At 34.9% G+C, this 13,193-nt stretch overlaps 1 protein-coding gene across 4 annotated transcripts in view; it reads left to right on the top strand.

Annotated features, from left to right (window-relative positions):
* Positions 1 to 13,193, top strand: part of RALGPS2 (Ral GEF with PH domain and SH3 binding motif 2) — a 160,318-nt gene that overhangs the window by 55,007 nt on the left and 92,118 nt on the right. For all 4 annotated transcript variants that reach the window (XM_045547275.1, XM_045547276.1, XM_045547277.1 and 1 more), the window contains exons 6-7: positions 3,868 to 3,957; positions 9,828 to 9,920. In XM_045547275.1, the coding sequence (XP_045403231.1) occupies positions 3,868 to 3,957; positions 9,828 to 9,920 (183 nt within the window). The remainder of the gene's footprint in view (positions 1 to 3,867; positions 3,958 to 9,827; positions 9,921 to 13,193) is intronic.

Genomic DNA, 13,193 nt, shown 5'->3' with positions numbered 1-13,193 from the left:
TTGTCTTCATTTGATCAATATTTATTAAACTCCTACTGTGTCCTGGGCAGTGTTCTAGATGATTGGGATATATCAGTGAAGAAGAAAAACAAAGATCTTACCTTTGTGGATCTTTCATTTTAGTTATTCTTTTTTGTTGACAAATGGCGAATTGTTTATATTTACAGTATATAGTGCGATTTTTGACATATGTATACATTGTAGAATGATCAAATCAGGCTAATTAACATCTATCATTTTACATACTTATATTTTTTGTGATTAGAATGTTTAAAATCTACTCTTAACAATTTTAAATTATATTATACATTATTATCAATTATAGTCACCATTCTGTACAGTAGATCTCCAGAATCTTCTTAGTTTTAATTTCACTTTTTTTTATTTTTAGAAGTTCTGCTACTTCCAAATCTCCCTAGCCATTTTTTTATCCTCCTAGTTCTTACTTGCTTTAAACTACTTATTGTAAAATAAAACACGAATACAGAAAACAACAAAACAAATGTATGATTTACTAAATTATTGTCAGGTAAATATCTGTGTAATCACTACCCAGGTTGAAAAATAAAAATTTGCCAACTATCCTAGAAGCCCCCTCCATGTATCTCATCCCAATCACACTCTTCTTCCTTCACAAGTAACCACTGTCCTGACTTACACAGTACTCCTTGTATTTTCGTTTTATAGTTTTATCACCTAAATTTGAATCCCTAACACTGCAGTTCAGTCGCCAATTTTTAAAATTTGGTGAAGACTTCTAAATCTACAATATCCCCCTTTATTCCTTTTCTTTCTTTACCATTTGTCTATTGAGGAACCCAGGCAATTTGACCTGTGTAGTGTCCTACAGCCTAGATGGCATTCACTGCAGTATAACATGTTCTGTGTTTTCTGTGAATTAGCTGCAGGTTCCAAAAGTTCTATCAGGGTCAGTCCCTTTGGCAAGAATATAGGTTGTTTTGTATTTTTCAACAGGAGGCACATAATATCTGGTTGTCTCTTTGGTGATGACAGCAGTTATACGTAGATTCATTAATTGAGATTGTAAAAATATGAATTCTCATTTCATTATTTCTTATTTATTAGTTCAAATGCTTTTATGAAGAGATGTTTTCTTTTATCTGGCATTTGTTTACCCATAGGTCCATTTCTTATAGGAAAGGAAGGTTAAGGAAGGAAATGCAATTCTTTCCCTTTATTTTTCAGTTTTGAAGATAATGAATTGGTGTTCTGCCATCCTTTCATGGTGACCAAATAATTTTTTAATATGATTATAAAGTCATAGACTTAAACATACAGGATGAGTTTCAATCCATTGTAATTATCCTTACTGAAACTCATAGTGTCACATTGTCCCATTTTTGGCCAGTGGGAATCTCTTGAGATTGATTTTCATGTCTTTTGTAATGACTCTAGTAGTCTTTCATAGTTTCCTTGCCAATATGCCAAGATGTTGCCTGTTCATTTTGTATGTTTCTTGCCCCTTTCCCCCTAGCCCCAATGTTCCTTTAAGAAGCCCTGGTTTCTTACAGTGGGAAATGGATCTGGATGCTAGGGATGCTCATTGATATTTGGGTGACCGTGATTTCTAATAGCTGGGATATCTATGTATCACACATACAGAGCGATTTAAAGATGAAATATCTCATAAATTCATATTGGTACTTCAGGTTCAGGAACTCAAATTTAGGACTAGAGTTTTTACTTCAACTTTTCTATATTACATCTGTATGTTTTTTCTTCCACACCCAGAATCTTGGTTTTTAAGGTTTTACTCATTTGCTTTATCCTACATAACAAACAACAGTCTCAGAATAACAATAGTCTTGACACCAACACACAATATTATTATGGAAAACACATATCAGGTGTGTGTTTTGCAGATGTTCTCTCTATTCTCCCCTTCCTGTTTTTTTATAATTGTACTATATATTGTCCCAGTACATATATGTCATATAATGTACTCTCTCCCTTTTAACCTTCATTTTAGTCTTAGTTCTATGAAAAAGTTTTTATTGAACACTCAACTACCATCCTTATGTTTATGTTTCTCTAGTCATTTTGGTTATATGAAGCTTGTTCTCAAGTAGATTACGTAGTAAGGACTCACTGGAACAACAATTCCAGAGTTCTTACCTGTTGCCAAGTTTGCCTGTATTCTTTATAGGTAAAATTCACTTTTACTGGATAAAAAAATCCTTGCTCATATTTTCTTTCCTTGATTAATCTTTGATATGTTGCTCTATTTTTTTTTTCTGGCATAAAATGTTGCTTTTGAAAAGTCTGATGATAATTAAATTTTCTTTTCTTTAAAAATCATTTTCTCTTTTTGTTTAGATGGCCAAAAGATTTTTTCTTACAAGTCCGGTAATTTTGTTAAACTATGTCTTGGTGTTAATTATTCTGGGTCATTATTCTCCAGTGTGGTTGGCTTTAACTGGGACTGTGAGTTGGGGTGCACCTATACTTAGCCTGTCCAGCATGGTGGTTTCAGGGTGGCTGGACTTTTTACATGTTACCTAGGGCTTCCAGATAGAATGTTCCGGCAATCAAGGCAGAGTCTGCATAGTCTTTTATGATGCCATCCTGCAACATTAATTTTGCTAATACTGTGTTCATCAAAGTGATAGGCCTGCCCAGATTCCATGAGAGGTGACATACACCCCGGCTTTTGATGAGAGGAGTGAGAAAGAATTTGTGTTTTAAAATCACCATAGTATTTGTCTTGGCCGAGTGTGGTGGCACTCACCTGTAGTCCCAGCTACTCAGGAAGCTGATGCAGGAGAATCGCTTGAGCCCAGACCAGCCTGGGCATCATAGTAAGACCCTGTCTCTAAAAAAATAAATAAATAAAAATCACCATAGTATTTGTCTTAAAATTTATCTGATGTTAAATTTAATTAAGTCAGTGATCATGCAGTTTATATTTGAATTCATAGTTGGTATTTGCTAAGATTATTGTTAAAATATCTACAGTATAACTTTTGGTATTTTTTAGAAGTAAACCTTTATAGATTTCGAGAGAATTATTGCCACCAGGAGCCCAAATATAATAACAAGTATTGAGATGACTTTGTAAAATACATATGCTTTATATTTACATGCACACATATAAAATATATGTAAAATATATGGAGAGACAGTTATTCATGGATGAAAATTACGAGTAAAATCTGAAATATTTCTCATTAAAAAACATGAGGAAATACGACACAGTGACATTATCTTTTGCACTAAGATTTGTAACCACATCCTGTTTTTAGATTTGTGTAACCTTGAACCAACTTACAGTGCTTTGACTTTATTTTCATAATAAATGAATTATGATGTATTATGTATACTTTATATCATATTATAACCAAACTGTTTCCACCAGAGTGGAACATTTTAATAATGTTACAGATTTAATCTACTTTCTGATAAACAAGTTTTAATGTTTTTTAAAGAAATCAAGAAGATGGTTTCATTGAGTTTGAAAGCATTACAAAATTTTTAAAATACCATCTTAATTTTAGAATGCTAACTTAAAGGTATATTTTCTTCTTTATGATATTTTGTTTTATTTATATCAAGAAAACCGTACTTGGAATCTTTACACTTAATGATTCTGCTCAATGTAAATAAATGGCAATGAAGGATTACGTAATCACAGAAAAACATGCTATAAGTAGCATCTTTTACAATATTTGATTTTAGAGCTTACCTAATTCTACCAAAATGGTCTAACGTGTAGCAAAAAAACGTTTCTATTTGTATACTGCTCACATTGCATCACCTGGTCTGTATTGCATCCTCTTAGAAAAAATTTATGTTAACATTTACAAATTAAAACTCATAATGATGTTTATTTTAAATTTTTATTTACAGGTAAGCTTTTGGGTTGTTAGAGAGATTCTTCATGCTCAAACATTAAAAATTAGAGCAGAAGTTTTGAGCCACTATATTAAAACTGCTAAGGTAAGAAAAACTTTATTTTTGAGTCCAACCATTCATATATGTTTGTAAGTGAATATTTGCCTGTGTTACTTTATTTACTGTTTATTGGTACTACAAAAATAAGGCCTGTTAATTAATGTAAGTCAATTTTAAAATTGGATGCCTGTTTTCTCTGCCTTTTTCCTTTATTCTTCCTGTTTTCTTCCCTTTTTTATATATCCTTCCTCCCTCTCCCTGAGTAGCTGAATTATATGATCTGTTTCACTGGATAAGTAGACAGAGGTCAGATTATGGTAAAGTGTGATATTTATAAAATATTGGACTATTCTGCAAGTGATGGAAGAAAGCCATATAGGATTAAGAAAGAATACGTATCAGTTTTTTGCTTCTGAAATAAATCACTCTGCCAGCCATGTGGAGAATAAGACTTTGTTTTTAAAAGAGTAGTATATGTGATGTTAACACATATGTTAACTGAGCAGTTATTGTGTGGTGTAGATAATAAATGCAGCAAGAGAAAGGGAGTATGGATTTCAAAGATAGACTTTAGAGAGGAGGATAGAATGAGACGTTCTATCAGAGGATACCAAGATTTTAGAAAAACCTGTAACAATTCCAAATTTATGTTGTAGGGTTAGAAGGGGAGTGAGACCCTCCCTCCCCATCATAAAGGGCCAAGGACTATACCCCTATAACAAAAGATAGGTTAACCAGAGGAAAGCATAATAGATTTATTACATGCAAAGATGTGCATAAGAGTCATACAAAATATAAACTCAAAGGAGAACCAGATGGTTGACACTTAAATATCCTCTTCGTTGGAGAGAAGGGAGATTTGAGGGGTGGGGTAGTTGGAGTACATGATTTTCAGAGGAATGAGTGAAGCTGCAGAACAGTGGCCTGGGACCAAGTTTCTCTGGGCTCTGAGGGAGGTGGCTCACAGGTTATAGGAGCTTGAAGGGAGGAAACCTTGTCAAGCAAAGGGTGTCCTGTTGTGCAGATGAAGATCCCTCAGATAATCTCAGAGCTGCCCTCAGAAAGAATAGATGGTAGCCTGTGGTTGAGTTAATCTTTCCTAGATCCTGACTAGGGAGGGAGCTTCAGAGAAGGCTTCACCATTCAATTTACCAATGTGGATTTTCTCTACAGATGCAAATCTCCTCCACAAGAGGCAGGTCTTCAGGGTTATTTCTGTCTGCTGGCCCTGTGAATAGCCATCTCAAAATATGTCAAAGAAGTATATTTTGGGGTGAAATATTTTTAGTTTCCTTTAATGATAACTTCACTAAGAAGTATGGTAATTGTAGCCACATTCATTCTTCATTATTATTGTAATGAACATATAACTTATTTCACCTGTGAATGAAAGAAAGTAGCCTAAAATGAGGATACCATGTTTATAATTACTGTAAGCCATAACTCTTCCATATTTTCCTTGAACACATGGGAGCAATTGTATTCTAACAAATTCTGTGGCACTAGGTGGCAGAGCTAGCCTTCTATAAATTTTACATTTTGTAAAAGTGTCATAAAATTTTTAGGAATATTCTTTGTGATATGTTAGGTAAATATTAGTTTTTAGCTAATAGAAATTAATGAATTTTCTCTATAGATTCTGAATTTCCATTATTGTTTCTATATTTTTGGTAGTTTTTTAATTTACTTGTATGTTTCACCTAAAATCACCAAAATTTGCTCTTCAAACCTACCACTATCCTTCTCATCAAGCAATCATTTAATTCCAGTTCAGACTACTTAGACTTTTAGTTATTTTTGACAGCACTTGCCTTCATCCTAAGCCCTAAATTCATAATTATTTTTTTCTTATCACTGACTCTTTAATCCCTCTATTTTGAATTTCTGTCTTCTATGTCCAGTTTGTCATAAAACTGACAGGTCTGTCTCTTCCTTTAGTATAGTGTATATCCATCAGTGTTCTCCAGAGAGACAGAACCATAGCATTCTGTATAAACATGTATAGATTTAAGTATAAAATATATAAATAGATTTAAGAAATTGGCTCATATGATTGTAGAGACTGGCAAGTCTGAAATGTGTAGGGCAGGCCAACAGGCTAGAAACTCAGGCAGGAATTTAGGGGGTAGTCTTGAGACAAAATGTCTACTTTTCCAGCTTTCACTGTTAAGGCCTTTCAACTGATTGAATGAGGGCCACTCGTATTATCAAGTGTATTCTCTTTTACTTGAAGTCAAGTGATGGTACATGTTAACCACATTTACAAAATATCTTCATGACAGTATCCAAGTAATATTTGATTAAATAACTGGTACTATAGTCTAGCCACGTTGCTGCATAAAAATTACCATCACATAGATACAAAAGAATATTTGTAGAAATACTTAAGGTATCTAAAGAGTGATAAGGTGAATACCCATGTACTCACTGCCCAACTTTGAATATCCATATGCCTCTTCATGTGCAGTCTTCTTCCCTTCTACTGCAAAGGGAACCACTGGCCTGAATTTTTGTTTGCTTTTCTTTTATAGTTTTACTCTCTATATGTGTTCCTGAATAATATGTTTTTGTAAATATATGCTTTGGGGTATTGTTTAAATTGAATTATTATACATTTACTTTTATAACTTTTTTTTTTTTTGCTCAGCAATGTTACCTAATGGTTTTGGGAGTACCTCTGTTGTAGAGAATCCTGTTGTTTGCATATACTACAAATTATTCAATATACTCTAGTTTGGATCATTTCCGGATTTTTGGTATCATAAACACTGTTGCTATAAGCATTCTCATATGAGTCTCTTGGTGCTTATGTGAGTGTTGAAGCCCTAGAAATATAGAGTTCATATTTAGCAGTAAAATTGCTGAATCATAGGGTATGCTCATCTCTTTAGCTTTGTTTTCCCAGCTAGTTATACTAATATATGCCATCACTAGCAATGCATGAAGGTTCCTGTTCCACATCCTTGTCACCATTTGATATTGTCAGAATTTTTCATTGTTGCCAATTCTGGTAGGTATGAAATATATCTCATTTTAGTTTTGATTGCCTTTCATTGAATCTGATAGGAATGAACATTTTTCTATGTTGGCCATTTAGGTTTTCGCTCCTGAAAGGTTTGTTCAAGATCTTTCAGCAATTTTCTATTTTGGTATTGTTCTTTTATTGATTTTTATAAGATTTCTTTATATAACTCTGGATGCCAGTTCTTACATGCTTTGCATACATCCTCCTATTTGTGGCTTGTCTTACTACTTTTTTCATGTTATCTCTTGATATAGATATTCTTAATTTTAGTAGTCAAATTTATTCATCTTCAATTTCTATCTTAGTCTGTTTGGGCTACTATAACAAAAATACTATACACTGTGTGGCTGATAAGCAAAAAGCATTTATTTCTCGTGGTTTTGGAGAAATATGAAGATCAAGTCCAACATCAAGGCACCAGCAGAGACTGTCTTTTCAGGGCCCATTCCTCATAGGTGACACCTTCTTTCTGTGTCCTCACATGGTGCAAGGGGCAAGGCAGCTCTCTGCGGCCTCTTCTGTAAGGACACTAATCCAAATCATGAGGGTGGAGCTAAAGGCCCCACCTCTTACTATTCTCACACTGGGGGCTAGGTCTCAGCATAAGAATTTGAGGGGGATACAAACATTCAGACCATAGAAATTAGTTAATTTTTATTGTCTAATTTAACAATATTTCATTTAAGAAATCTTGCTCTAACCTCTGAGAGTGCCAGAGATATTCCCTTATATTATTCTTTAAATGTTTTATAGCTTTGATTTGGGTACTTGAGTATTTAATCCACCTGGAATAAATTTTTATATGTAATATGAGTTATAGGTTCTGTTTCATATTTTTCCATATGAAAAATTATTCTGGTATCATTTTTTAAAAATCTTTCCTTTTTTTTTTTTTTTTTTTTTTGAGACAGATTCTCACTCTGTTGCCCGTTCTAGAGTGCCGTGGCATCAGCCTAGCTCACAGCAACCTCAAACTCCTGGGCTCAAGTGATCCTCCTGCCTCAGCCTCCTGATTAGCTGGGACTACAGGCATGTGCCACCATGCCCGGCTGATTTTTCTCTCTCTATATTTTTTAGCTGTCCATATAATTTCTTTCTATTTTTAGTAGAGACGGAGTCTTGCTCTTGCTCAGGCGGGTCTCGAATTCCTGAGCTCAAACAATCCACCCACCTCAGCCTCCCAGAGTGCTAGGATTACAGGCGTGAGCCACCACACCCAGGGGTCTTTCCTTTGTAAGTCTTCCTTTATCTTATTTTCTTGGGAAGCATCTTTATGTCACCTTTGTTCTTGAAAAATGCTATTCTAGACTGATAGATATTTTTTTTCTTAGCCACAGATACTGTTCCATAGTACTCAAGCTTCCTGTGCTGTTAAGAACTCAGCTATTCATTTAATTTTGCTTTTAAAATCTTTTGCCTTTATTATTCTACACTTTCAGTATAACACATCTAACTTTGGATTTTTTTTATATTTACTCTGCTTGGGATTCCTTTAGCTTCCTGCCCCTAGGAATTAATGTCTTACAGTAATTCGAGAAAATTCTCTGCTGTTCTCTCTCAAATATTGTTTCTAGTCCATTATTTTTTATCACCTCCTTCTGCCAACTCTGACTAGATAAATATTGGTCTTTCTTGCTCTTTTATGTCTTCTCACCTTGATTTCACGCCCCCCCCCCATGTCTTTAGCATCTGTGTTACATTCTGGATAATTTCTTCATATTTAATCTTCTTGTGTGAAGGTTTATGTTCTGTTTTATGTTTATTAATTTATTTTTTTTCCTTTGGGTTTTCAATTAAACGAAACATCCACAGTACTTTTTGTACCTGAGGCTTACCTGGTAGTAGGGTTAGGACAGTCCTAAAATGACTGGTTTTTAGACAGTCAGTTTAGACTATCTAAACCTTTGGGATGTAAGCATCAGAGAGTATGGAAAAATCCGGGAAATTAGCAATAAATGTCAAGTAGACCTCTTGGCAAATTGCTTGAACTTAGTGTTAGATAGGAGTTTTCTGCATGCAAACTGTGAAAACAATGTCCCAGCATGAATGAGGAACAAAGGATCTGGGAATTTGGGCAGGAAAAGGCAGGAGATTGAGGAGGACTGTGGAAAGCAGGTTTGAATCCTAGCCCTGGCATAATGAGAGTACTGGGTAAGAAATCAGATTAGGATCCTAGGTATAGACTTTTCTTGAAACTTGGAACATAAAGCAGAAGCTTAGTAATATTTCAGTATAAGGAAGGAAACTGCTTACTAGGAACCAAGGTGCATGATCATACCAGGTAACCTTGACACTGAGCCATAATTTTGGTTTTTTAAGTATATTACCCAAATAGAGGTAGATTTATTCCCAGAGAATGGGGACAATGCCAGGGTAGAACATGAAGTTCTATTGTGGCCCTAAAACAACTTGCTGTAAGCATAGTGGGTTCTCTAAAGACAGATCTCTGGCCAGGCGTGGTGGCTCATGCCTATAATCCTAGCACTTCAGGAGGCTGAGGTGGGAGGAGTGCTTTAGGCCAGGAGTTTGAGACCAGCCCAGGGAACATAGCAAGACCTCGTGTCTACAAAAAAGAAGAAAATTAGCAAGGTGTGGTGGTGTGTACCTATAGTCCCAGCTATTCCGGAGGCTGAGGCAGGAGGATCACTTGAGTCCAGAATTTGAGGTTGCGGTAAGCTATGATCGTGCCACTGCACTCCATCCTGGGTGATACAGAAAGACCCTGTCTCTTAAAGAAATACAAATAAAAAGTGAAAGACATATCTCAACAATGAGAGTAATAAACACTGAAACACTACCAGTTACCTAGATTGTACTTGTTAATCTATATTTTTCTTATATTCATGTTGTTTATTTTTCATCCCTCTCCCCCATTTTCTTAAATCTTCAGAAACTATATGAGCTGAATAACCTTCATGCACTTATGGCAGTGGTTTCTGGCTTACAGAGTGCCCCAATTTTCAGGTTGACTAAAACATGGGCGGTGAGTAATCTTCCTTAGTTAATGAAAGGTTAGACTTCCTGTGGGAAGTAAAGAAGTATTAGTTTCTTTTGTAGTTCTTGGTAAGATTAATATTATGATCATAGATAAGGAGTTTTAAATTCCTTTGTATTTTGTTCTTTGAAACATACATTTTCTCTCCTTAAGCATTTCATCAGGTTTGTAAGATAATTTTTGGGTAGATTACATTTTGGTGCTTGGTTTCCGCTCTTTTAGAGAATCATTTTTGTCTACAAAATGATAAGTAAGCATCTTTGACAGCATAGTATTTCATATCAGCTGATGAAAAAGTATGAATGCAAAAAATTGCATTTGATCATGTAAAGATTATGCTTTTGGAAAGTTCGAGGCATTCTAAATTCTAAGTTTCAAAAAACAAATTTTTTTATTTCTTAGGAGTAACAGAAAATCTGATCATTAACATGGAATTATTTGATGTTGGTGCACAGCCTCCTATTGTTATGTTAATCATATTTGGTTCTATTACTTTGACAAGGTCAGAGTATGAATTTTGACCTTTACAGATCTATGTATTTTTAGTATTGAGTGACATGATACTGGACTCAATCTTTCCAGGTATTTTTAATTTAGATTTTATATAAGTAAAATTTTACATTCAATTACATTTATTTATATTCAATGCTATTCTTTAATGTTAAAGAGCAATGATTTTGTTTAGAGTCTGTTACATTTTGTACAAAGGATTAATGTGTTTTTAAGGTCCTGCCCTAAAAACATGACTGACTTTTTAAAACTACTTTTTTCATTACTAAAATATAACTTTGTTTTTAATTAACCAAGTGCTGCTTTTGCTTCTCATGTATCTGAAGAGACAGATGTTTCTGATGAAAACCATTATAGCTTTCTATATTGGGAAAACATTAATGTGGAAAAGCTTATGATCCTTTTTATGTTTCATTTGTATTATAGAAACACCTGGGCGAAGGGTTTTCTTACTTTAAAAATTCTTTTTAATAATGATTGCCTTATTCTCTTTTCTTAAAATTTGAATTTAGTAGAAGAATGGAAATGATTATGAATTCCATCTTTAAAGTTTTAGTGAGAAGAATTATACTCTGACTTATACTGTGGTTTAGAGATGAAATACATTTCCCTCAAGTTAATTTTTGTTTTCCTTGAAGATATTTTCATTGTCTCCCTCATGTATTTGCATGGAAAAGAACAACTTTCATTTGGTAACAGCTCTGTTATTTATTTCAATAAAACTTTTGGTGTTTGTATTAAATTTTAAAATATTCCACACTGTGCCAGGCCCTAATTGCTTGACTTACAGTAGTGTACGATCTAGACAAAGTCCCATTCTAATACAGCTAACATTCTCCTAGGGAAAAAGAAATTGTAAATAAATAAGTGATATATTATAAGTGGTATATTATAAGTAGTAAATGCTCTGAAGACAAACAGTAAAATGTGGTAGAAAGGAAAGCAGGCAGTACTGTGTTATATAATGTGGTAAGAGAATCTCTGATAAGTGACAATTCGAAAGAGACCTGGAGGAATTGAGGGAACCATTTATGTGGCTATCAGGGAGAAGGGAATTCCAAGTAGAGATAATAGCACGTACATAAGGCCCAGATATGTAGAAAGAACAGCAGGGTGGCCGGTGTTGACACAGTGGAATAAGCTAGGAAGGTAGTGGGTGGTAGGAGATGAGTTCAAAGAGATGGCATGGAATCAGATAATGGCGATGCTGTTTACTCACACTCAGGTATAGAGTAGCAGCATGTGGAATGGGGTTATATTTTAAACATAATATGTTTAAATTGGCTGGTAAACATCCATGTGAACTGTAAGGTCAGAGTCAGATAAATAGGTTTAAGGGAGTGGTTGGGGTAGACAAGTATTTTTGTGATCATGAGCATAAATTATTTAAAGCGAGATGGGTTCACCTAAGGAGTGAGCACAGATGAAAAGCCCTGGGACCCTCTAAGATTTAGAGATTGGAAAAATAGGAGAAATCAACAAAGGAAATGACAGGTAGGACAAAAATTTTCAGTCAGGTAAAGAAAGTGTTCAGGAAAGATTGATCGCATTTGTCAGATGATACTAATAAGTTGAGTAAGGTGCAAACTTTGAGATGACCTGGCAATTGGAGGGGACTGGTGACCTTGGCAAGGGAGATTTCAGTACAGTGGTGGGTGAAAACCTGGGCTTGACAAAATGATGGTGAAGAAGTGGGACACAGCAAGTATAGAGAATGCTGTCGAGGGATTTTACTCTAATGGGCTGCAGCGGGGTGCTGCAGATAAATCTGACAGTAGCTGGAGGGGAATATGAGACCAAAGATTTGTGGTGTTTTATTGTTTTTAGAGATGGCATCCATGACAGTATGTGTTATGCTGGTGGCAGTGATCTAGTAGAATGGGGAAAATGGTAAGAGATTGAGGGGTTACACCAGTGATGTCTTCTATTAGATGAAAGGGAATTAGATCTGGGACTCTAGTATAGCAGAAACAATTTATCCATTTTAACAAGAGGGAAGGGAATGCATTTGGATACAGATGCATGTTACGTTGGTAGATTAGGTGGTGGGATTCTGTGGAAGTTCTTCTGATTGCTTTGAGAGTGATGAGGGAGAGGTGTTGGAGGTTTGAAGAAAGGAAAGGATATGAAAGTCATTTAGGAGAGTGTGAGAGGGCATTAACTAGGAAAACATAATAGGTTCGATAGGCCTTATGAAGGATCTGCTTGAGAATTTTGATCATGAATTTAAAGTAAAACCAGTCAGCAAAGTTATATATTCAGGTGCTCAGCATAAGCTTGCACTAGTGCCAAGAACTGTTTAACCAGAGTTGGGATTTTTCTAGGCTTATTATGCCAGAGGTATAATAAGGGGTAGCACAAGAGATGAAAGAGGGAAAACATAAGAGTTGTTTTATGGATAGATGAGAAAATTAAATCAAGTAAAAGGAAGGAGATGATGAACAATGAAAAAGTCATATGGTCAATGGATTAGAAGTCCCAGTGGAGTCAAATAATTACTGGATTCAGAATGAAAAAGGGAGTGAAAGCTGAGACTGGTGGAAGGATAAGATTATTGGAGGAGAAGTCAAGAAACTTAGAAACCAAGGTATAGGGAGATTATCTCCATGAAGATGGCAATCACCAAGATTTAGGATAAGAATAATATTGGTTCATGGGCTCTTTTTCTCCAGCTATTAAAACAGAGAGAAAGTGACTTTTAGGTCTAAAAATGATGGTAACATAAGTGTTATAATCTGGTGCTCTCTTGTC

The sequence above is a fragment of the Lemur catta genome, chromosome 3 (genome assembly GCF_020740605.2).
Source record: "Lemur catta isolate mLemCat1 chromosome 3, mLemCat1.pri, whole genome shotgun sequence".
NCBI lineage: Eukaryota > Metazoa > Chordata > Mammalia > Primates > Lemuridae > Lemur > Lemur catta.
The sequence above is the reverse complement of the archived record's forward strand: the minus strand, read 5'-3'. Positions and strand labels throughout refer to the sequence as shown.